Raw genomic sequence first — 26,082 nt, 5'->3', positions numbered from 1 at the left:
GCATAAGCTATAAATGGGGACTACTCTTTCGACTGTTTGCTTAAATTGAATAGGAAAGTGCTGACAGTCTCTTCAGAAACCTCCCATCTTCTACCAGAGCTGGAGCCTGAGGTCCTGTGACTATTCTCAGGCTTTGCTGGGAGACTGATGATGAAAGTCTGATAGCTCAGTGGGACACCCACCCATCAATTGACTTACTAACCAGGAAAAAGAAGAAGACGAAATCACCTGTCCCAGATATAGGCAGGGAGAAGAGGCAGACACCTGCTCATCTCTTTCCTGCTGCTGAAGAATAGCATAAACAGTCTTCTTGGATTACAGCAGGGGTCCCCAAACTTACCCGGCTTTGGGCCGGTGCCCGCAGTGCCGATTGTGCGGCGGGCCAGAGTGCGGGGGAGTGCACATGAGCGTGCGCCCATACACGTTCGCACATGCTATTTCTGGCGCACATCCGGGGTGGATGTGCACCGGAAATAGCTTGTGTGCATGCGCACGGGCCTCCCCCAACCTGGACGTGCGCCGGAAATGATGCTTGCGCATGCGTGCAAACTATTTCCGGCGCACATCTGACTCGGAAGTGGGCAGCTGCACCACGCCACACCATGCCATGCCACGCCACACTGTTAAGAGTGGGCGGCGGCTGCGGGGGGCACCAGGGGCCACATAAAAGAACCTCGCGGTCTGCATCTGGCCCATGGGCCTTAGTTGGGGGAAGCCTGGATTACAGCATAGATTCAGCAGCTAATTATTTGCATTCTCCCCAGAGTTTTGACAGCTGACAGTAATGCTTTAAAAGTGAAAACAATTCATTTGAAGCCATGTTCTATCACTTTTCTTTACATGGCTTGCCACCGTTCTCAAGTTTCAAGGTGGTCTTTGAGCATCTTACTGTTTTCAGTAGGTTTGACAACTCATGCTATCTAGAGTTACCCTTAATTTATAGATAGCCTGCCAGTTAACTGGCAACAGAGGTTGCTTAGAAGTATGTGACTCAACCCCTTCCCCCCATATTTTCCCTTGGGTTGAGAAGGCTACTGTGACCTGTTTCAGAGTCTCTACGTACTTGCAGGTAAAGGTAAAGGGACCCCTGACCATTAAGTCCAGTCGTGGATGACTCTGGGGTTGCAGTGCTCATCTCGCTTATCTGAGGGACAAGGGCGTACCCACCACGGGGCAAGTTAGGGCAGCTGCCCTACTCTAGAAGCAGGGCTGGTGGGCAGAGGCGGAGCACAGCCCGGCGGAGCGTGAGTTCGCCATTCCCGCCGCGCCGCGCCCTCCCTCCAGCTCCCTGTCGCGCCCTCTGGCAAGGCCAAGCGCGGCGGGGAACCAGAGAGCGCGGCGCGGCGGGCGGGAACGCCGAACTCGCGCTCCGCTGGGCTGGGCTCCGCCTCCGCCCACCAGCCCTGCTTCTAGGGAGGGGCACAGCCCGGCGGAGCGCGAGTTCGCCGTTCCCGCCCACTTTGTGGCCCCTCCCCTTCCGTGCCTTGGCCCCTCCCCTTGCCCCCCCTAGTTTTGATCCTGGGTACGCCCATGCTGAGGGAGCTGGCGTTTGTCCGCAGGCAGCTTCTGGGTCATGTGGCCAGCATGACTAAGCTGCTTCTGGCGAACCAGAGCAGCACACGGAAATGCCGTTTACCTTCCCACCAGAGCGGTACCTATTTATCTACTTGCACTTTGACGTGCTTTTGAACGGCTAGGTTGGCAGGAGCTGGGACCTAGTAATGGGAGCTCACCCCGTTGTGGGGATTTGAACCGCCGACCTTCTGATCGGCAAGCCCTTGGCTCAGTGGTTTAGACCACAGTGCCACCTGTGTCCCATGTACTTGCAGAAGAAGACACAAATTTGGATTAAATATATGCATACACTTTATTCCATATGAAAAGTTGCATTCTCTTCCACGGGTGGGGTGGACAGAGGACTCAGTAATAAGGAATGAGTCACACACATGTAATAAAAGACAAAATGTCAGCAGGTAAAGCTTTCTCTTATTTGTATATCTATACTAGAAAAAGATTAACCTATTGAATATCTGCCTGCCACATAGCAGTTATTTATTCTTTCTGCCTGCCCTGAGATCTCTGCTCTTTCCAATACCCAACCACATTCACTCACTGGCTTAAAACACTGCAATGTGGGAGCAGGATCGTATCTCACAGAGCAATTGTTTTAACTGTTGCTTGTAGTGTTTGCTTCATAGCATCCATTCTACAAAATGAAAGTTCATTTCTTTTGGCTGTGCGCCTGGTACTGCAATGCCAGCTATATTTTGTCCTCTATCACACCTTCCTTATAAAAGCTCAACCTCATTGAAGCAACCCGGTAAACATGGTTATGAATCACTTAATCATTTACCTGCTCCAAATGCCAGGAATTCTTCTCTAGCCACAAAATTTCCATCCTTGTCCAAAAAATGATTTGGATTGAACTCTCTAGGCATTTCCCATTGTTTTGGATCATAAAGAACAGAGCGCAGATCTGGAATAACAAAGGTTTCCTGCAAGGAGAAACAAATGACTCAACCTATATCCAGGCTAGGGCATTATCTTGCAAACGGGTTGTTGAGACCCTATTTTTCTGTGTACTCAGTTGGCATAGGCTCATTGCTATTCTGCTGCTTGCTGCCTACACCACTGGATGGAAGCTTGCATAAAATATACACGGTATGTATTTTTCTCCCTCCCTCCCTCCCAAGTAGCTTACAAGAGTATACCTCAGATTTCTTGTTCATTTTTCTTTTAAAAAAATATTTTTTGCACAATTCTGATTCAACAGAATTGCACCTGGAGGCGTGGCTGGATTATTGGTTTTTTTAAAAAAATGTTATGTATTTTTGTGTTTTTACACTGTAAACTGCTGTGATCCTTAGATGGAGGATGGTATATAAATTTAATAAATAAACAATACATCTCTTAATATAGAAATCAACTTCACCAGGCTCATGTTATCTTCAGCCCACATAATATACAGAGGTGGGATGTGGAGAGAATGTGCACAGTGGACCCAAATTGCTGTGAAACAGAGAAAGCAGAGTCTGTACCTTGGGAATGGGATAACCAAGTATGTTTACATCCTTCACAGTCTGCCTAGGTAGCCCAAAAAGCAATACATATTTAGCGCGCTGGATCTCGTGAATCACTGCATTGGTATAAGGTAGTTTCTTACGATCTTGATAAGACATTGAGTGAGATGAACCAAAAACATCTTCCATCTCCTTGTAGACTTTATCTGAGGGAAAAGAATATTTACCCACTTTTTCTTACATAACTCCATAAACTCCAAAGAGAACTTCATATAAAGCTTTCTAACCATCTTCATTCAGAGCTAAACAACAGACTATTAGAATGTGAGTAATATTTCTACATGTGCCTTGATTCTCTTCAATAAATCTATGTATGAGAGCTTTGTAGAGTTTTGTTGAATACTATCCAGATTGAGAGAGAAGTCTCAGGACAGAATAGTAAGAACAGGTGAGTTCACCTTTCTTTCTAGGCTTGAAGAATTAGACTGAAACTAGATTGCAAAGGAGGAAGGGAGGTTTCTTCCTGCTCTGGGCAGAGCCAATAGAAGTGTGTGTGTGTGTGGGGGGGGTATTTTCCAAATTGAGAGAGAAATCTCAGGACGGAATACAGACCATTTCATTCCTGGATCACGATGGGCTGTTGTTGTCACTGAACAGGTCTCTCTTACCATGCTCAGACTTTGGTAACATGACCCCCTAAACAAGGACAAATTCCGGTGCCCTCTTTCTGTTCTGTGCATGTTGTCAAGTGCTCTGTGTCGTAGTTTCTCCACCCTTGACTTGGCACCCTGTGCGGGGAACTTCCCCCACTGCCCTAAATCTGGCACTGCTCTTACCTTGGACTTCTGGATGAATTGCAATAAGGAACAATGCCCATTGCAGAGTAGAAGCAGTTGTCTCTGTCCCTGCACCAAAAAAATCCAGAATACACTCAGCCAGATTGCCTTCATCATATGTAGTATAAGGATCATTCTGGTCCTGTTAAGGATAATAGTAAACATTAAATTTAATTTACAACAGATTTAAAGCATTTCACTTTTGGGTGTATTTTTGTGCAATTTTCAGTATTTTTGTGCAATTTTCTCTTAATGTACACATTTTTGTATTCAGTTTTGCCTAACCCAGTATACACAGCTTGGCAAAGCAATTTCTTCTAATATAAAGCAATTTTGTGTGTTGTTTTGACTATGATTTGCATATATATGCCTACTTTATCCAAGGGTATGCATTTTTGTGATGAGCAGAATTCACATACAATGAGGATATTGTACCTACTTTCTCAAGCTGGAGTAGATAGAAATCAATGTAGTCTTGTGGCTCAGTCAGGGAATGTTGCTCCCTATGTTTCTCTATCTCCTTCTGTACAATGGAAATTGCCTCATCATAGGCAGCAAATACCTTTTTATGAGTTCCTGGGAGATATTGCATGAGCCATGGGAACATTTCATAAAGCTAAAGGGAAGCAAAATCCAAATGTTTATTTATAACTTGAAAAGAATGCTGCTAAATATCAGAGGTACTATCTGTCCATGCAAAAAGAACAACTTATGCAAAACACTGGGGAAGAGAAATGCCACCAAAAATCTGAGGACCTTGCAAAACTGAAGAATATTCCCACCCATTCCCCATCTTTAACCCTCACAACAACCCTGTGAGGAAGGTTAGGCTGAGAAAGAGGAACTGGTCTTTGCAGCCAGACCTCCTCCATCTATGCCCAACACTCTATCCATGGCCACAACGGTTTTCTGAGTGCTACTGAGCATGGGTTAGGCCTCAATAAGGAAGGGGGTGGGGAGAACTCACAGCATGGAAAAAGCTGCCTCCAAATTGTAAGCTCATTTCAAGAATTTCTAGCAGTCTCTTGAAGTTTTCGTCATCTGTAGATAACTGGTTTCCAAATGTCAAAGCACATATTACACTGGAGATTGACTTAGTGACTGGTACCGACGGATCAAATGGCTGTCCTGCAAAAGAAGTTATTTACTGTCATATTACTGTCAAGCTGATAACTTTCACATTAGGGTTGGAGGGATACTGGAATCTCTAGCAGTAATTTGTTCCAGAAGAAAACAAGCAAAATGCATGACATCCCACCCCAACATAGATAGATCAAATAAAGGTTTCGGTAGACTGGAATGTGCCAGCATTATCACCCTTGTATCACATACCCTTTGACTTTGCAAAGACCTCCACAAGACGGCGGGCTGCCTCTTCTATTTGGTGCTCCATGCCTTTCTTCCCCAGCCCCAGTTTCCGCATGGTAACTATTCCAAACCGTCTCTGTTGCCTCCAGGTGTGACCATTTGAAAATAAAATTCCTGAAGCCACCAAGAAACAAAAAATTATTGGTCACAAATACTCATGCACCAAAGATTGTTGGGTCGGTTGCCAGCTTTAAGGTAAAGTTAAAGGGACCCCTGACCATTAGGTCCAGTCGTGACCGACTCTGGGGTTGCGGCCCTCATCTCACATTATTGGCCGAGGGAGCCGGCATACAGCTTCCAGGTCATGTGGCCAGCATGACAAAGCCGCTTCTGGCAAACCAGAGCAGCGCACGGAAACGCCGTTTACCTTCCCGCTGTAGCGGTACCAATTTATCTACTTGCACTTTGAAGTGCTTTCAAACTGCTAGGTTGGCAGGAGTTGGGACCGAGCAACGGGAGCTCACCCTGTCGCGGGGATGCGGGTGGCGCTGTGGGTTAAACCACGAGTCTAGGGCTTGCCGGTCAGAAGGTTGCCAGCTTAGAAGAGGCAAAATTAAGTGCTTATGCATGCATTCAAGAGCAGCACTTTATTTCAGAACGTAAGAAATGCAAGGCTGGTGCAGAACCACAGCAAAACTGGACAAGGTGCCTTATAATTACCTCCTTGTCCTTATGTCTAGTAAAACTAGGAACTATTATAGCAGAGGTCAGCAAACTTTTTTAGCAGGGGGCAGGTCCACTGTCCCTCAGACCTTGCTGACCCCTATGAGTTCCCTGGGGGGAAGACAAGTAAAACATTTTATTATCCACAACTTACCCCTTCCTTTTAATGTCGTTCTAAGGAAAGGGGTCACCGGTCGGTCAACAAAATCTTCCCCATGGTTGATCAGGGCTTCTTTCACAGCCTGGAAGCCAGACAGTACTACGACAGGTAGAAGTCCTATCCGTATAGTGTAAACGTTTCCATATTGCTTTGCTATCTGCCATTGGGATCAAAGTGGAGGCAAGAAGCAATCATATGGAGGAAGTGATTCCAAGTTCATATGTGACCTACACCCTTCTTCAGCTCCTGGCAGGGTGGAGCTCTCCACTCCCTTTTAAATATAAGCTGCTATTTTAAAGTAACCACTTACGTTTCTGCATTTAATAATGGAGGGGATGGCATACCTCATGGATCAGGACAGGGTGGGGACAACCACAGAGATGAGCCGGGGGTGGGAGGAGGAGGGGATGGGATAGCTCATGGGTTGGGACAGGGTGGGGGGAGTCACAGGGATGAGCCTGTGTAAACAGAACACACGTAAAACATTTCGACAAAATTAAGGGGGACTCTGAAGGTGAGGGGAGTCTGAAGGGGGACTCTGAGGGTCCATTTAACAGACTGAGCCACAGCAACGCATGGCCGGGCCAGCTAGTCATGTACTAATAAATAAGCATACACAACTTTGTGCAGCAGCATTGAAAGCATATTACAAGATAAGAGAGATACCGTATATATGGAAAGAAGGTTACAGCTCTTAACTCCCCAGTTTCGGAGGGCTATTAAACACCCATTTCTTTTATCTGGCCTTCCCTTGACTAGTTTGTGTCATGTTTGCTGGATTGGAGCTGGGGTAGAATATATTATTTTGGATTTTTAAAAATATTTACTTCGTATCATTGTAGCCTTTTTTCATGTGTGCTGCTGTGGATGGGCTTTGCCCCCCAAAGCAACATAGAACTGTTTTGCTTTTTTAAGGTTTTTTAATTGGTTTTCAAATTACTTTAGAACCACAAAGACAGATGATCAGTAACAAACAAATAATAATAATAATCATACTGCATCCAACTAAATGCAGGGCATACAAAACCTAAACATATTAAATGATACCACCCAATCTAAGATCAAAACATCCATATTTCTTTAGACAGGGGATAGATCCCTGTAAATCTGAAACTATAATACATGAAATAAAATCCCACCATACTGAGTAGAAATGACCAGAATCTTCCTGTCCCTTAGAGACCCCTAATGTATGGAAGAGGAAGAATGACCTCTGGGAGGAATGCAGAGAGAAGAAACGCCATGGTGTATCTGCAGCAGCACAACCGGATGCCTTCATCTGCCCCAGCTGCAACAAAACATGTCTCTCCCATATCGGCCTCTACATCCACAGCAGGTGTTGCAACCTTTCAACAGTTTAACTTTACCCCAAAAGGTGTGGTGCCTTTAGAGAGGTGTGAGATGCATGTATTTGATAAAAAGCTGTGACTTGTAGAGTCTATACACCTTCTGATTCACTGCTTGTTGTGCTCCTTGATGACTGCTTTGGAAATGCTGATTCAGAGGCATATTGTTCATTGACTGGGGATTTTAGGTCAACTTGCTGGAGATTTATAGAGTGACAGTTGCGATTCAGTGAGAACTTTTGCTTTTCATCACCACCCTTTGTAGTTGAAGCAGTTTCAGTATTAGAGACTGATAAACTGATATGGATTGGTGCCTTATTGGCACTTGCTATCCAACTATCCCAGCTGAGCTTGGAGAGTCACAGTTTTCAGACCTTTGTCATACAGAAAACCCCGTCTTCCAATATAAGGATGTGAAAGAAGTAGCTATATGTTTTTGTACTTTTTGGCATACATGCCTCTGGTAGCTGAAGCATCTGGAGATGTAAAACCACAGGCAGCCCCAAGATGTTTTAGCACCTGAGACAAAATGCCCCTGTGATGTTTGTGTATGTGTTGTTGTTGTTGTTGTTGTTGTTGTTGTTGTTGTTGGGCTCTGCAAGGCGTTTTCCTCAAGAAAAAGCCCTAGCAAAGCCAGTCCCTGCCAGGTAGGGAGCCAAACGCTGCCAAGGGCTTACAGAATGCCTCCCTCTCACCAAAACCTGTTCCAGAGAGCTTCTGCCACTGCAAATGGGCTAACATAGCTCCCCTTCTGGCAATTGTTGCATTACATTCTTACTTACAAAATAAAAACATTCTTTCCAGTAGCACCTTAGAGACCAACTAAGTTTGACAGGAGTGCCTGGCGTGCTATGGTCCATGGGGTCACGAAGAGTCGGACACGACTAAACAACAACAACAAGTTTGTCATTGGTACGAGCTTTCGTGTGCATGCACACTACTTCAGAACACACTTCAGAAGAAGTGTGCATGCACACGAAAGCTCATACCAATAACAAACTTAGTTGTATTGCTCATACCAATAACAAACTACAAGAAAGAAGATTCCACCTAAACATTAGGAAGAACTTCCTGACAGTAAGAGCTGTTCGGCAATGGAATTTGCTGCCAAGGAGTGTGGTGGAGTCTCCTTCATTGGAGGTCTTTAAGCAGAGGCTTGACAGGCATATATCAAGAATGCTTTGATTGTGTTTCCTGCTCGGCAGGGGGTTGGACTGGATGGCCCTTGTGGTCTCTTCCAACTCTATGATTCTATGGTCTCTATGGTGCTACTGGAAGGATTTTTTTAAAAAAAATTGTTTCGACTACGGCAGACCAACAAGGCTACCTACCTGTAACTAATTCTTACTTACTTCAGATTTCACACCTTGAAATGATTTATAATTGGATAATTTCTTCCAGTTACCAGTGGAAGAAAACAATTCACAATTCTTATTGCGGGTTTTATTAATTAATTAAGCAGATCAATTAATTAGAAAGATGTACCTCAATTAAAGCTTCTGGAGAAAGTCTGATCCCAAACCGCCACAGGCTTCCAATGAGAGGAAGTGGAAGAGGCCCGGGAGGGTAGCGTCTAAGTGACCAGAGCTGTCCCAGAAAGCTCAGAACTGGGCATGGAATCTTCTTAATCCAATTTATCATTGTTTTCAACATCCTCCGGCCTTTTCTTTCCGTATCTTTGTATCTGTCCAGCACACCTGTGCGAAGTGGCTTTTTGGCTCTCTCTGAGATGTTGAATTCTGTCTTTGCTTTTCTTCTCACTGCCTTTTAAATACTCTAATTAACTTATTAGTAAGCAGCAAGGCCTCTTGCACATGTAATAAGTTTCAGAATGGGGTCAGATAGGCATTAGTTCAGCACGTGGTGTTATTTCTAGACCTATTTATTAATTAGTCACCATGATTTGTTTGTACAAAGTTCGTGGGGAGGTTATGATATAACATAGGGAAGAACTGGTCTCCCACTCTTTTTAGTACCTTTTCCTGTCACTGTTTTTACTGCAAAAAAAAGTGAAAAAGAAAGAAAAAATGAAGCGAATAACTCTCACAAATAAGCAACAATCTGGAAATGTTCTTAGTTGCTTCTGATGGAAATAGATTTCCATATCAAAGTCTAATATAGGTAATCCAAGCCAACACAGGTCCCAGGTGATATAAATAATGGTGGTGACCACATTAATTCTGAATACAAACTCAACAACTCTTCATTAAAGCCCTAAACGGCCTCGGTCCGGTATACCTGAAGGAGCGTCTCCACCCCCATCGTTCTGCCCGGACACTGAGGTCCAGCTCCGAGGGCCTTCTGGCGGTTCCCTCACTACGAGAAGCCAAGTTACAGGGAACCAGGCAGAGGGCCTTCTCGGTAGTGGCACCCACCCTGTGGAATGCCCTCCCACTAGAGGTCAAAGAGAACAACAATTACCAGACCTTTAGAAGGCATCTCAAGGCAGCCCTGTTTAGGGAAGCTTTTAATGTGTGATGGATTTCTGTATTTTAATGTTTGATGGATTTCTGTATTTTAGAATTTCTGTTTTGTTGGAAGCCGCCCAGAGTGGCTGGGGAAACCCGGCCAGATGGGCGGGGTATAAATAATAAATTATTATTATTATTATTATTATTATTATTATTATTATTATTATTAAATATATGTACCCAAAGCTGTCCCTTTATTTTCACACACACAATCTTTGGCTTTGCCTCCCCACAGCCTCTGCGATGATCATAGCTGCCAAGTTTTCCCTTTTCTCGCGAGGAAGCCTATTCAGCATAATGGAAAATCCCTTTTAAAAAGGGATAACTTGGCAGCTATGGCGATGATGAAAATTCCACAAAGTACCTTGGATATTCTGGCTTTCCCAACTAACTTCTATGAATGGGTACTTGGTTTCCTCACAAAAAAACTCCACAAAAACTGGTGTGTATTTTTGCAGTGGGCCATGGCATCCATATTGAAACCTACAGTTTGCAAATGTATGTACAACACTGCTTGTTGTTTCATAGTGTAGATTCCATTTTTATGCCCTGCTTGGTGAATGGGTCAATTTACTTCCTGTCTATATCTCTTCTTTTCATATGTGCTCAGGATAAGTCTTCTGTCCCACTGAAGGTAAAGGTAAAGGGACCACTGACCATTAGGTCCAGTCGTGACCGACTCTGGGGTTGCATGCTCATCTCGTGTTATTGGCTGAGGGAGCCGGTGTACAGCTTCCAGGTCATGTGGCCAGCATGACTAAGCCACTTCTGGCGAACCAGAGCAGCACACGGAAACGCTGTTTACCTTCCCGCCGGAGTGGTACCTATTTATCTACTTGCACTTTGACATGCTTTCAAACTGCTAGGTTGGCAGGAGCTGGGACTGGACAACGGGAGCTCACCCCGTCACGGGATTCAACCCGCCAACCTTCTGATCAGCAAGCCCTAGGCTCTGTGGCACTGTCCCACTACATTTAAAAAAGAAAGAAAGTCTGAGCAGAAATTCATATTGTTTACAGTAAATGCATGTATTTGAACATATTTTCCTCTCAATGTTCACATTTCTAAAGTTACTTTATTCTTAAATACATTTCAGAATACTTATATCAGTTTATTTTTGAGCTGGAAATGATATTGCAAAGTTAAAGAAGTATGAAAGTTAAAGAAGTATGAAATCAGAAGGATACTTGTCTTATGATTCACACATTAGTCCAGGAGGATTATCCTGAGCTTTTGTTTGTTCTTCTCACCGGTATTTAGTTGGGCGAGAAACAAAAGATTACCTGTCACTCAAGAAATCCAGGTTATCCCTAAATCAGCCTTTCTCAACCTTGGGTCCCAAGATGCTGTTGGACTACAACTCCCATCATCCCTGACCACAGGTTCTGCTGGCTGGGGATGACTGGAATTGTAGTCCAACATTTGGGGACCAAAGGTTGAAAAAGGCTGCCCTCCTCTACCACATAGGAGCCACTCCTAGGGACTAAGGCTCTGCCACCACCGCTGCCGCCACCCCCAATAAAATATTTGAGGAGGAGACAGGAAATAGCCAGAACATCTGCAGTCTGCTTTGGGGCTGGTTCATGGATGTGAGGAGTCAGATAGCATTCCTGGTCTTCTGAATAACATAGGGCTGCCATACTTCCAGATTTTCCCGGATATTACTGGGATTTTGAAGGCGGAATTGATGTCTTAGGGGTGATCTGGTTTTTACTTTTTGAAAAATGGCAACCCTAGAATAACATGAACCTTCACACCCACAAATTCAGGCTGTCTCTGTAGTGAGAGGCCAGGAAAATTGCACTTTGGCATTATGTATCCACCTGTGCTGTGGCAAAGGAATAAGTCTGCCCAAAAGTCCTTGGTCTCCAGCCAGGAGAATGAGAGGTCAAACTTTCATTTTGAATTGAGTCCAAAAGAAGACATGACGCCAGAGCAGTTAGCAAAATGCCTGGGTAATAGTGTTAGCATAAATCCTCTGCATGGCACAGATGCTGCATGTGGATGAATGTTTACTTTATATGATTGCTGTAACTTTCCCACACAGGAGCTCAAGCTGTAACCTGATCTCCTGTCATGTGATGTTCTTTGTTCTTTTTCTACTTTCACTTTCTTCTGAACTGGAGAGTGATGGCTGAACACACACTCTCTGAATAAACGTAGATTAGCACCTACGATTGTTTGCTGTCTTCTTTACCGAAGCCAGTGGCAGTAGTAAGAATATTGGTGATTTACACCCCAATATTCCAACAGTGGTAGCAGAGGATGGTTTCGATCCATCGACCTCTGAAAAGCGTGAAAACAGGCACGTAAACAGGCCTCAATCTGCAGCAGCTGATCCTGAGGAATTTCGCCTGCTTGGGAGTCACCGGTTCCTGCGTTCCAGGGGAGGAAAAGCACGGATAGTCTGCGTTCCTTATCACCGGAGCAGTGAGTAACCGGGACTGATTTATAGCGGCAATAAAACCTCTAAAGTAGCAGCTTAATTGCAGATGCCTGCCGAAAGCCTAATTTGCAGCTTCTTTGTACTTTGAAGTCAGAAGCTAGCAGCACGCTTACAGAAGCAAAATGGCTAAAGCCGGGGATTCAGATCAAACACCCAAGAGTTTGTGTCCTTTGTTAAATGACTCAAATTACGCAACGTGGAGTGTTAAAATGGAATGTGTTCTTATCCGGCAAGGACTTATTGAGTTGATTCAGAACGCACCGCCCGTTTTGCCAGGCCAAAGGTGGTTGAATCGCAACGCACAGGCAAGGGCAACAATAGTTCTGCATTTGGACCCATCACAGCTGGTTCATATTCGGAACTTAGACCATGCTTATGATGTTTGGACTCATCTTCGGGACGAGCACCTGAGGTTGCGCGCCGGATCAACAACATTATTCTTTCAGAGATTAATTAATTTGCGTCTGAAGGAGGGAGGAGACTTGAGAGCCCATTTGCATCAGATGCGTCAACTACGCCAGGAGCTAGCTGACAGAAACGTCAATTTGGATGACGACATTTATTGCTTTACAGTGCTAAATAGCCTTCCCAAGTCCTATAATGCTATTGCAGCCCAGCTGGGGGCTCAAGACCCTCAGCAAATGACTGCAGCAGGAATTTATGCTTCATTGCTTAATGAGGAGGACAGGACCCGCGCACAGGCGGAGGCCAACGGGGAGCGCTACTCACCCTCACCTGGGGTACCTGCAGAGACTGCACAAGCCCTTAAAACTGTGGTCAGATGCCAGTTATGCAATATTCCTGGACACACAGCCAAGACATGCAGACGACTCCAGAAGGACTCAGAAAGCCAACAGCAGGCTTCTGGGCCTAAGGGGAAAGGCAAAAGCAGCAGCGGCAGCAGCAGCGGCGGCAGCAGCAAGGGCCCTACAGCACGCAAAATGCTTGTAATGCTCACTCAGCTTGATGACCAAGACGACGACGGGTCTTATCTGATCATAGATTCGGGATCTTCGCACCATCTGGTGAACGACAAGAGACTGTTCCAGACTTTCGAGAAGCTGGACTCCATCGTGTCACAGGCAGATGGCAATTCCTTGAAATCCATTGGAAAGGGAACTATTTTTCTGAAATCTCTAAATTTGAGTATCAGTAATGTGTATCTTGTTCCAGAGCTGAAGCAAAACCTTTTCAGTGTTTCTCAAATTGATGAGAAGGGGTTTGAGCTGTGTTTTCACAGGGGCACCTGTGTGATTTCTAAAGATGGAGAAGTTCTTTTGACGGGACACAGAGACAAAGATAACCTTTTCAGATTATCTTATGATAAAAGTGATGCATGTTTTACTGTTGTTGATGATTGTTTGACAGGTCCAGAGGAGCCTAAGCAGACAAAGAAGCAACCAAGCAAGGAAGGTCAATACAGAGTTATGTTGTCTTCTTCCAATGCGGTGATTCTTACTCAAGAGGTAGAACACACTCCTACGCCACAAGAAACATATGTTCTTGATGAATTTCCCATAGGTGCCAATGATTTTGATGCTTCCTACACTGACACAAGTGGTAGTGATAATGATTCCTTTGCTGAAGGCTCTACCCCGAGTAGCTCTGACACAGGGGAGACAGTCATACACAAAGGAACTCATGCTGTTTTTAACAGACCATCATCGGATGATGAAAAAGTGCTTGAAGCACTAGATCCACTGTTTTCCATTGGTAAGAGTTCTCCCAAAAGTCCTGAGGGGGAGAATCTCAGTAAACAGGATTTGCACCTCTCACGCAGGTCTGAGAGGATTAGAAGAGGACCCAAGAGGTATTCTCAGGAGTTTGCCAACACAGCAATTGCAAATTTAGCTGTGCTTAGAACTCCAAAACAGGCAGCAGTCACACAGGCTAAGCCACAACAACAGGTTGTCAAACGCAACACTGTTTCTGTCAACAGAGCAACTGCTCTGGTCCCCTGGAAGCCAAAGCTGGTCAATCCAGTCTCAGAGAGTTTCACAGCAGGAAAGTCTTATTTTGTTTATGACAACTGTTTGTTTACTTCTCTTAATGATGCTCTCACATTTGCATCTTTTTCCATTTCAGGATTCAGGGGAGATGTTAGCATAAATCCTCTGCATGGCACAGATGCTGCATGTGGATGAATGTTTACTTTATATGATTGCTGTAACTTTCCCACACAGGAGCTCAAGCTGTAACCTGATCTCCTGTCATGTGATGTTCTTTGTTCTTTTTCTACTTTCACTTTCTTCTGAACTGGAGAGTGATGGCTGAACACACACTCTCTGAATAAACGTAGATTAGCACCTACGATTGTTTGCTGTCTTCTTTACCGAAGCCAGTGGCAGTAGTAAGAATATTGGTGATTTACACCCCAATATTCCAACAAATAGGGCACCAGTGTCAAGTCCTGGTTAACAACCTTACAGCTGTCTTTTGGACTAATTGCTGTTTCCAAACCATCTTATTATTTTTTATTATTCTATTACTGTACCACATTTATGGTTTCCTGTGTGGCTTACGAAACAAGTAAAATGCAATATTAAAATAACAGAGAGCATCTGAGGCTGTTCAGAAGAAACTAGGTAACCAGGTAAGAAAATCATTGTTACAGGTTTTGGGTGCCAGAGTTTGTGGGTACAAGGTACTCCCTAGATTTAGGAAATGTTAGAATTTAATCAATACTTAAGAGTATTAAGAAAAGGAGCCAGTCATTTAATGTGGCAGTGTAAAAATACAGGTGAAACTTGTTTTCCTGGCCAGGGAATTGCCTGGAGACAGTCATGACCCATTAAGATTGGCCATCAGTGAAGCTAAGGCTGTGTCAGCCACAAATGGAAGATAGCCAGTAAGACAAAAGATTATTGTTTAGGATTGCAGTTTGCCTGATGTAAGCAAACAGGGGGGAAGTGTCAGTTTTGAAAGCTTGGAATAAACAGTAAATTGCAAGAACTCAGGCCAGGAGGAAGATGAATTTCAAGTAAGTCTTCAAAAGGTTTTATTTATGTAATGATATGATGAATTCAAATAGGAATCAATTCCAGTATGATAGTGAGGCAAATGAAAATAAAAAATTCCAGTGAAAAAAATCCCAGGACAAGGCCCTGTTTCGCCAATTCTTCATCAGCAATGTTTTAATGGTCAGGGTGTACCAAGTATGTTTGCCTTTGGCCACTATAATCTATGGCGTTCTATCTTTGCGTTCTATCCGGTAACACTTTTATAGTTTAAATTGGGCCCGGAAAACTACTGAGAGCCAGTATCAAATCTTCAAAGGAAGCACTATGAATTGCACTCACCTGACTATTTCCCAGGCATGAATCACTGTGGCCAAACTAGGATTGCAACTGGTGCACCAGTATAAAATTGTTAAAGGCACAGCAGGTCAGGAAGGCATCCTGGAATAAACAAGGTGAATGTTGCTAACCCAGGCAAATGAGCCATAAACCAAAGGGTGTTCCATACTGATCTGGATTTAACTTCAGCTGCCTTGCATTCGGCTTCTAAAACCACTCCTCTTACTGCAAAGTTCATTACTATCCTTGAATACCCTTAACTGATGTGACACATTGTCAACAATCCGTTGCTGAGGAGGGTGTCCATTGTCCCTGTTACTTTTTATTTTGGTCTTAGAAGGTTTGCTTAGAGACATTAGGCAAGATGAAATAATTCTGGGGTTAAAGCTTAAAAAAAAAAACTTACAATTTACGTCTCTTTGCTGATGATTTGATGATAGTTTTGGAAAATCCACTACAGAGAGCAAACACTCGTATGAATAAATTAAATTATTTTTGTACATGAGCCAGTTTTAAGATTAATCACCAGAAAATGATAATGATAAAGAATATGACAATAGAAGATCAAAAGCTTTTGAAGGGGAAGATAGGGTTTCAATCTGAGAAAAAAAAGTAACACATTTGGGTATTATCAGGACAAATGTAAATTGTATGTTGTGTTGTAAACACAATCTGCCCCTTTTGCCTTATGTGGTACACAAAAGCCCTTATAGAGTCCTTTGTAGGTTCTCCATTGGTAGGAGAAAATAACAGAGACCAACAAGAGAATATTGAGAAGCAAAGCAGCTAGTAAGCCTGATCTTTATTGAACTGTTGCAACAGGGTGCTCCCCTCACATGCAGGAGGGAGGAGGAGGACCCAGAACAAAGGTTTGCCCGCCCTTATATAGACTTTTTAAATTGCCTACCCTCAAACTCCAGACCACCCCCAGAAACATACATACATCACAGAAGGCGTGTAGCCCAGGACCACCCCCCCAACACATCATACATACATCACAGGGGGCAGTCTAAAACAGAATCCTGAGTGTGTTGTTTATCTCCTATCTGGCAAGTTACCTGATTGCATTATCTGGGTTTGGGCTACTCTTTTATTGTTGTTTAGTCGTTTAGTTGTGTCCTACTCTTCGTGACCCCATGGACCATAGCACGCTAGGCACTCCTGTCTTCCACTGCCTCCCACAGCTTGGTCAAACTCATGTTTCCAGCTTCGAGAACACTGTCCTCCCATCTCGTCCATCTTGTTTTGTTATTATAACTACTTAATTCCTGAATCCAGGTCACAGGCCCACCCTATTCTCACCTTAAATGTGCCCTTAAGGCAGGATTTGTGAGCACAGAGACAATGGGGAGGTTTTTTTCATTTCCCCTCTCCTTGCAGAGAAACATTTGGTCAGTTTTGGAGAGTCAAAATGGTTTCAGGACTGTCTTCCTGTACTGTTTCAGACATGTGGTTTATGTATTTATGTACGTGTTTGCCTTGTACATTTAATTTATATATTTGAGACCTTAAATTCTTATAACAGTTGTTTCAAAATATTTGTGTTAAGGCATGTCTCATTGATTTCAATGTAATTTAAGCACAACTAACTTTCTCTGGATTTAGGGCCCTTAATTGTTTACAATGTTTATACTTCCAGGATGTAAGAGTACAAATATATTGCCACAATAAATGCTGAGCCTTATAATTACTATCATTTAATTTGTTCTAACAGTTAACCTATTTTTTTTTAATAATTGCTTTGATTATTATTATGGTTGTATAACTTTTGGCTCAGTTGGAGGTGAAGATTAAAGGATGGGAGATGGCCTGCTCTTGATGGGGATACATCCCCCTGAAGGAGCGAGTTCACAGCTTGGGGGTAATTCTGGATCCATTGCTGTTGCTTAAGGATCAGGTGGCTTCGGTGCCGCAGAGGGCCTTCCACCAGCTTTGGCTGGTGGCCCACCTGCACACCTACAGTATCAAGACAAGGATAGCCTAACTTCCGTCATCTATGCTTTGGTAACCTGTAGGTTAGATTGTTGCAATGTGTTATTGTTATGTACTAAGCTTGGATCCTAGAACAATAGGCAAGTAGGATCCTGGAAATCAACAACTGTTTGGCTTGCAGGAGAAGAGCAATTAGGCTCCAGGAGAAGTTAATTAGCCTATTAGGCTGGTAGGATGGTACCGTAGAATGCAACAACTGATTGCATTTCAAAATGACCTTAATACAGGCATTCCCAAACTTCGGCCCTCCAGATGTTTTGGACTACAATTCCCATCTTCCCTGACCACTGGTCCTGTTAGCTAGGGATCATGGGAGTTGTAGGCCAAAACCTCTGGAGGGCCACAGTTTGGGGATGCCTGCCTTAACAGATTAGACAACTGGGCCAAAGCAAACAAGATGAATTTTAACAAGGAGAAATGTAAAGTACTACACTTGGGCAAAAAAATAATACCGTAATAATGAAAGGCACAAATACAGGATGGGAGACACCTGGCTTGAGAGCAGTACATGTGAAAAGGATCTTGGTAGACAACAAACTTGACATGACTCAACAGTGTGATGCAGCAGCTTAAAAAGCCAATGCAATTCTGGGCTGCATCAATAGGAGTATAGCATCTAGATCAAGGGAAGTAATAGTACCACTGTATTCTGCTCTGGTCAGACCTCACCTGGAGTACTGTGTCCAGTTCTGGGCACCACAGTTCAAGAAGGATACTGACAAGCTGGAACGTGTCCAGAAGAGGGCAACCAAAATGGTCAAAGGCCTGGAAATGATGCCTTATGAGGAACGGCTTAGGGAGTTGGGTATGTTTAGCCTGGAGAAGAGAAGGTTAAGGGGTGATATGTTCAAATATATAAAAGGATGTCATATAGAGGAGGGAGAAAGGTTGTTTCCTGCTGCTCCAGAGAAGCGGACACGGAGCAATGGATTCAAACTACAAGAAAGAAGATTCCACCTAAACATTAGGAAGAACTTCCTGACAGTAAGAGCTGTTCGGCAGTGGAATTTGCTACTAAGGAGTGTGGTGGAGTCTCCTTCTTTGGAGGTCTTTAAGCAGAGGCTTGACAGGCATATGTCAAGAATGCTTTGATGGTGTTTCCTGCTTGGCAGGGGGTTGGACTGGATGGCCCTTGTGGTCTCTTCCAACTCTATGATTGGCCTCCAGGAAAAGACCAATCAGGCTCCAGGAGGGAAGCAGAATCAGCCAATCAGACAGGACTCATTGTGTAAATCCTATATAATAAAGTCCAAGTGTCTCTGCGTCCAGTCCCTGTGTCCCTGAGTTTGCGCTACTGCGCATGTGCCCCACGGACAGTCGTTGGGACTTGGAACGCAGAGCCCCGTCCCCACGCACTCCCCGTACCTGCGCACTCACTCGCGCCCTCGAGCCGCGGGGCGGGATGCGGTTCTCTCTCCCTCAACGGCTTCTCCTCCAAACCGCCATTCCGCGCCTCGCCTCCCGACTAACAGCGCAAGGGGAAGAGGGAAAGGGACTGTGACGCGAGCGCGCGATGGAGCACATGCTTTTGCATCCCCGCCGCCACCGTTCCCCACGCCCACCCCATCGCCGCATCCCAACCCTTCCCCCCACCCGGCGTGAGGTAAATCCTGGGCCTTTCTCAAGAGTCACGCGAAGCACGGCGATTCAAATAGCTGTAAAAAGAACGAGGCAAGGCGGGCTCGGCTCTGGGTAGGTTGGGAAAGGCGGGAGGGAGGGCGTGCGTGCGTGCACACGGCGGGAGACGCGACGACGTCGGGGGAAGCACACAACGGACTCAGCCTAGAGCGTCGTGGGAGGGGCCTGGTTGTCACGTGGGAGAGGGTGAAACGCGGCCGCAGAGAGTCACATGGGACTTGCATGCATGCGCGACCCCGTCTCAAAGGTTGCCGGTAGCCTGGAAGTACAATTTGTCCTGGGCGCGTGTGCGCAGTAGGCACTCAAGCCGCCCCGTGCTGAGCGCCGAGTGGGAGATGGTGTTCACTGTTCTAGCACCCGTTAATTTAACGGGCTTCATGATACTAGTAATGTATATAAAAGCCTGAGGTTTGGGGGGCATTTCATTCACTGTTTTACAAGCTGCAATGAAGAGCATGAAGTCACTACAGTATATTTCAGTTATAAGTGGAGCTGCCTCTGAAGACTGATCAGAAACTCCAGCTGGTGCAGAATTCAGCAGCCAGGTTGCACGGGCAAGACGGTTCAAGCATATAATGCCAATCCTGGCCCAACTGTACTGACTGCTGATTAGTTTCTGGGCCCAATTAAAAATGCTGGCTATACCTATAATTGGTTCAGGACCGCAATAGCTGAAGGACTGTCTCTCTCCATATGAACTGACCCAGACCCTGAGATAATTGTTAAATAACTTTTTATTTATTTTCAATTTCAAATATGCCATATTATATCCCGGGGCGTCTTAGCCATAGAGGCTACTGGCGCAAGGTGCCACGGCAAGACGTTCTGGAGGGCGCCTCCACCATGCCGTGCCGTGCCCGGAGCCTCCTCCCTGCCAGAGGAGCCACCGTCAAGCCCCACTGGCAGTGCCGCCCTCACCCACCTCTTCTCAGACTGTGGGCACCATTGCAGGCCTCCCGTGAGCCTCCCATTGGTGTGGCAGCCGGGGCTTCCTGGATGGCAGCACCGCGCAGCCGCTTCAGCCAATAGGTCTGCACCGGTTTCAGAGAGACTGGTCTGGAAAGCAGCAGCAACTGCAGAAATGAGACTTCGGCGGCTCAGCTGCGGATGAGAGCGCGGGACTTTTCTTCCCCCTTCGCCCACCCATGCCCACCTCACAACTGGCGGAGGTTGAGCTCTCTTCCAACTGCATAGCCAGCAGCAAAGAAATGGTGCAGGCGGCGGCATCATCATCAGGGAGCTCCCCTCGCTGAGCCAATTCTGCAGCAGAAGCAGCTGCCGGCCCCTCCCACTGCAGCCCATCTCCAGGGTCAGAGCGCAGTCCGTGCTCTGCTCTGCATGAGGAAAGCGTGGGTGACGCAGCGGGCACGTGTATGGGAGGGTGGGGGTGCCCGAGGGATCCCTGCATCACGGCGCCAGATAAGCTTAAGACGGTCCTGATTATAGCAATACCAAATAGCAATACCAGTGCAAATACAAATCACTTATGAGAAGCAAAGCTACAGGGAACCAGGCAGAGGGCCTTCTCAGTAGTGGCACCTGCCCTGTGGAATGCCCTCCCATCAGTTGTCAAAGAGATAAAGAACTACCTGACATTTAGAAAACATCTGAAGGCAGCCCTGTTTAGGGAAGTTTTTAATGTGTGACGTTTTAATGTATTTTAATCTTTGTTGGAAGCTGCTCAGAGTGGCTGGGGAAACCCAGCCGGATTAAAATTATTATTATTATTATTATTATTATTATTATTATTATTATTATTACATAGCCAATTATAACATTTGTGTGGCTTCCTACATGCTGTACTTCAAGGTCTGATTCCCTTGAATTATGCCTCCAGACTGCCCTTCATGGATCAATGCCTTGTCGTGGCGAAGGGGCTTGAATAACTCAGAGAAGCTATGAGCTATGCCATGCAGGGCCACCCAAGATGGACAGGTCATAGTGGAGAGTTTTGACTAAACGTGATCCACCTGGAGAAGGAACTGGCAAGCCACTCCAGTATCCCTGCCAAGAAAACTCCATGGACAAAGACAACAGGCATATAAAAGTTATGACGCTGGAAGATGAGCCCCTCAGGTCGGAAGGCGTCCAACATGCTACTGAGGAAGAGTGTTGCTCAAACCAAATACAACCCACTCTTGATAAAATTCCTTATACCACAGCTACAATAATTGACTTCAGTCCGTATTAACACATACAGTAATTTGTAAATTCGCAAGTGAAGTTCTCCTTTTTGCTTGCTGTGTGAGGTTTTAATTTTCATCACTTGTTTCTTTATCAAATAGGTCCATATCAGTTATTCCTGATCTTCTTTGTGCCTTATGGCTCTGTTGACTCAGGGTTACTCTGGAGAGATCCTTCCCTTTTGTTCTCAACTCTTCTGATTGCAGCTGTAAAATTCCATACTTTCAGTTTCAAGCAGGGAGTCACCCAAAGCCCTGCCAAAACCCTGGCAAGCCTCCAAGTTCTCCCCTCCATGTCCATGTCCACGTCCACACGAAGCAATTAATTATAATTACTTGTAGAAGAATGATCTGGTGTCCCGCCAGAACCCCGGCAAGTCCAGTCCGTCCTCCCCGCAATCGGGGAAAGTAAAAATTAACTCCACAGAGGCTCCAAGTCCTTTTTATAATTATTCCAAACTTTAATATTTTCTTCACGAAGTCCCGTTTGCCATTATAATCCATATCTATACTCCCATCTGCTTTCTTCTTCGCCTGCTGTAAAGAACAATTATTATTTTTTGTATTCTTGGGGTGGGTGGGTTGCTGAGTCATTTAGGTAACAAAGGATTTATAATGAAGCGACTGGCTCCCTCCAACCAACACATACCATCCTTTAGCTCGAATGAAGTCAACTTTCCAATTTAAATCTGTAAGACCTTGTAGCTGTTTCGATTCAGCTGTCCTTAATCTTGTCCCATCATTACCAGCACACCCTAATAAGAGATTAAACCCTGGAGGGAGTTTACAAAGATAATTACCCTCTATCATCTTTGTTTATTGCTTCGCCAATGATCTCCCATTTTCATGGGAACTGTGCCCTTAAGGCAACCAGAAACCGGGAGACTGGACCCTGAGATAATTATCTGAGGCCCTTCTTTGTGTGCCTCCTCCAGGAGAAGTACAGAGCGCAGCAGCATGAGAACAGGCCTTTTCTGCAGTGGCTCCCTGTTTGTGGAATGTTTTCCCCAGGAAGGTTTGGCTGGCACATTCATTATACACATTTAAGCACCAGGCGGGGGAAAAAACAAACTCTATAACCAGGCCTTTGGCTGATTAAACATCCTATGGCCTTTTAAATGAGCTTGTAGGAAGGGGGGTTATTGGGGTTTATTATTATTACTATTATAAATAAAAATAATGTGGGAGGTTCCCCTCCACAGGGCACTGAGCCGAGGGGGCACAAAATTGAGAAGACAATATAATTGAGAAGATCTGTTTGGGGGTGCCAAATTTTGGCCTAGCTCAGAGTGCCTTGTTATCAAAGATTACCAAACTCTGCCCCTGCTCCAAATGAGGGATATTTTAGTTGGTCCAGTGATAGTAGAGCTGAGTAAGCCAAGGACGGAATGTCAGTCAAAGTGGAAAATAATAATAATGGAGAAATTTATGGCAATAAATAAACAAACCATGGTAATTATTTTTATATGCTCCCTGTTGCACTGCAGCGGGGAATAGCACAGAGTTTGTGAGGATGGGGGTGCAATGTCAGCCCCAAAACAGGCTTTTTATTGAGTTCTTTCACTCCTTCTGGCAGCTGGAAGCGGAATGCCCTCAACAGGGTGGTTAGGAAGATGAATATCTCCATCTTGGCCATCTGCTCTCCCACACAGGCTCGAGCCCCTGCAAAGGAAAGAAGGGGAAAGCAGCATGTGAGTCATAACCATCTCCATCTATTCTCCAGTTCATCTGATTTGCTCAACAAGTAGTTTTAGCCGCAGCAGCAGCAGCAGCAGCAGCAGCAGCAACAACAACAGAAAGCTGGAAAACAGCTGCTCCCAAAGTACTGCAGCTGTGTGGCTGGTGGAGCTGAGGATTTATCTCCTTCTAAACCATTTCCCCAAACTGAATTTCTCTTCAAGAGACAGTTGCTCCATGGGAGGGATAGTCAATGTGGTTCCCTCTGGTTCTTGAACTATCCAGCTCTAGGCAGCATAGCTAAGCTAAGAGGCATGGATGATGGGCCCGGTAGTCCAACATCTGGAAGGCTATCCCTGCTCTAAGGCATAAAAGTGTTTTGAGAGAGGGAATTCACATTGGAAAAGGGATATGGAAGAAAAGTGTTAAATTCCCACACTTGCAGCACTACGACCCCAGCCTGATTTTTAAACATGTGATCCATCCATGGCCCTCTCACTGTTTAATCCAGGCATCCCCAAACTCGGCCCTCCAGATGTTTTGGGACTACAATTCCCATTATCCCTGACCACTGGTCCTGTTAGCTAGGGATGATGGGAGTTGTAGTCCAACAACATCTGGAGGGCCGAGTTTGGGGATGCCTGGTTTAATCAAACAACAACATTCAATTTATATACCACCTTTTATCCTAAGATCCCAAACTGGTGTATAACATTAAGAACATAATTTATGCAGCATAATAAAAAAACAACAGCACACAACATAATAATATACAGCATAAGGATAAAATAATCATAACATCAGTTCCCCTCATCCACATTTAACAGGCCATAGATTACAATGGCCAAAGGCCTGGGTAAAGAGGAATGTTTTAGTCTGGTGCCTATCCCTCTCTGTGTGTGTTTGTCTAAATTGAATAAATATAATAATAATAATAATAATAATAATAATAATAATAATAATAATAATAATACACCGCACATCTGGCTGGGTTTCCCGAGCTACTCCTGGTGGCTCCCAACAGTACACTAAAAACAGAATAAAACATCAAACATTAAAAACTTCCCGATACTGGAGCTGCCTTCAGATGTCTTCTAAAAGTCAGATAGTTGTTTATTTCCTTGACAGCTGTTGGGAGGGCGTTCCACAGGGCAGGCGCCACCACCCAGAAGGCCCTCTGCCTGGTTCCCTGTAACCTCATTTCTCGCAGTCAGGGAACCGCCAGAAGGCCCTCGGAGATGGACCTCAGTGTCCGGGCTAAATGATGAGGGCGGAGACGCTCCTTCAGGTACACTGGCCCTCTAGTAGTCTTTAGCTAAAACCAGTGAAAAGTGGGAGCAGAATCATTACCCACAAAGCAACCGGTTAGAATGGTGCCTGCACATTTTTATTTGTTTACACACATTTGACCACCAGTTTCTTTGAAGCAAGCTGCTAAATATAACTGTAAATTATTTCTGTGCATACCTGCTCCAAATGGGAGAAATTCTTCTCTAGACCTAAAATTTCCATCCTCGTCCAAAAAGTGGTGTGGGTTGAACTCTTCAGGTGTTTCCCATCGTGTGGGATCAACAAGAACAGAATTCAGGTCTGTAATAACAAATGTCCTCTGAAAAGAAGAAACAGTTGGCTCAGAATGCATCCGGAACAGCACACTTCAGAATGGTTTTGAAAAACTAGGAGCTGGCAGGCTGGCACATGCAATAGATTTATGGGAGAACTGTATCATCATTGCCCTCAAGAGAATTAAACTGGATTCTGAAGCCATCATATAGTAAAGGGAAATTAATCTTGATAAAGTTGGTTATGTCTGAAGTATCTGGGCTTCATCCCACATGGCTTACACAATCAGATGGCTGGCTTATAATTATAACAGTTTATTAACCTTCAGGGTTTTTATTCTAGAGGGTGGAGTTTCTTGTTCCTCAGATTCTGCATTACACATGTGGATGCTTAATACAAAGTGTCACCATCAGATGCTCTTTTCTCTCCAAATATACAGATGTTTCCTACCTTTGGAATGTGAAAACCATGCATCTTCATATCCTTTGCACTTCGTCTGGGAATCCCAACTAATAAGGGATATCTTGCACGCAAAATCTCATGCATCACGGCATTGGTGTAAGGCAGTTTCTTTCGATCTTCATAGCAAATAGGAAGGGAGGAACCAAAAACATCTTCCATCTCCTTGTAGACTTTATCTGCAGGAAAAGTGGGAAATGAAGCTTTATTTTAAAATACCCTGGTTTCAATCTGAGAAACCTCTGACAATCAAGCTGTGTAGGGTGGGGTGAAAAGACCCCGGTATACAGTGGTGGAGCTTCATGCTCTGGCACCGGGGGTGGGGGCAGGGCTCCTGGAGGGACGGGGCGCAGCTCCTGGAGGGGCAGGGCTCACGTTCTGGGGGCGGGGTGCGCCTCCCGGAGGGGCATGGATTGTGTTCTGGGGGTGGGGCACACCTCCCAGAGGAGCGTGACATGCGTTCTGGGGCGGGGCGCGCCTCCCAGAGGGGCATGGATTGTGTTCTGGGGGTGGGGCGCACCTCCCAGAGGAGTGTGACATGCATTTCGGGGGCGGGGCACATGTTTTGGGGGCAGGGCGGGCGCCCGCGATGGCGCCCCTTGGAGCCCGCCGCTTGGGGCAGCCTGCTCCCACCGCCCCTATCTTCCTATGCCCCTGCTGGTATAAGTGAAGCTCATTGATATATGCTGGCAGCACCCTGAAAATAAGAAGTTAACAAATTAAGTAAATGCAGCTGCATGTGGAAAAGGTCTATTGCTCTGTGGTTGTTGTTGTTTAGTCGTTTAGTTGTGTCCGACTCTTCGTGACCCCATGGACCATATCACGCCAGGCACTCCTGTCTTGCACTGCCTCCCGCAGTTTGGTCAAACTCATGTTCGTAGCTTCGAGAACACTGTCCAACCATCTTGTCCTCTGTCGTCCCCTTCTCCTAGTGCCCTCAATCTTTCCCAACATCAGGGTCTTT

The 26,082-nt window shown here is 45.1% G+C and overlaps 2 protein-coding genes across 2 annotated transcripts in view; one reads left to right on the top strand and one right to left on the bottom strand.

Annotated features, from left to right (window-relative positions):
* LOC118093577 (cytochrome P450 2J5-like) overlaps nt 1-26,082 on the top strand; it is a 159,105-nt gene that overhangs the window by 27,010 nt on the left and 106,013 nt on the right. The gene's annotated exons all lie outside the window — the stretch shown is intronic.
* The window catches only part of LOC118093950 (cytochrome P450 2J6), a 51,909-nt gene that overhangs the window by 1,215 nt on the left and 24,612 nt on the right, over nt 1-26,082 (bottom strand). The window contains exons 7-17 of the mRNA XM_060274316.1: nt 25,110-25,297; nt 24,564-24,705; nt 22,918-23,081; nt 8,879-8,980; nt 6,042-6,204; nt 5,189-5,338; nt 4,824-4,984; nt 4,296-4,472; nt 3,857-3,998; nt 3,039-3,226; nt 2,354-2,495 (exon numbers count right to left, since the gene is read on the bottom strand). Coding sequence (XP_060130299.1) covers nt 2,354-2,495; nt 3,039-3,226; nt 3,857-3,998; nt 4,296-4,472; nt 4,824-4,984; nt 5,189-5,338; nt 6,042-6,204; nt 8,879-8,980; nt 22,918-23,081; nt 24,564-24,705; nt 25,110-25,297 — 1,719 coding nt within the window. The remainder of the gene's footprint in view (nt 1-2,353; nt 2,496-3,038; nt 3,227-3,856; nt 3,999-4,295; nt 4,473-4,823; nt 4,985-5,188; nt 5,339-6,041; nt 6,205-8,878; nt 8,981-22,917; nt 23,082-24,563; nt 24,706-25,109; nt 25,298-26,082) is intronic.

The sequence above is a fragment of the Zootoca vivipara genome, chromosome 5 (assembly GCF_963506605.1).
Source record: "Zootoca vivipara chromosome 5, rZooViv1.1, whole genome shotgun sequence".
NCBI classification, from domain to species: Eukaryota; Metazoa; Chordata; class Lepidosauria; order Squamata; family Lacertidae; genus Zootoca; species Zootoca vivipara.
This window is presented reverse-complemented; position numbering and strand designations above follow the sequence as displayed.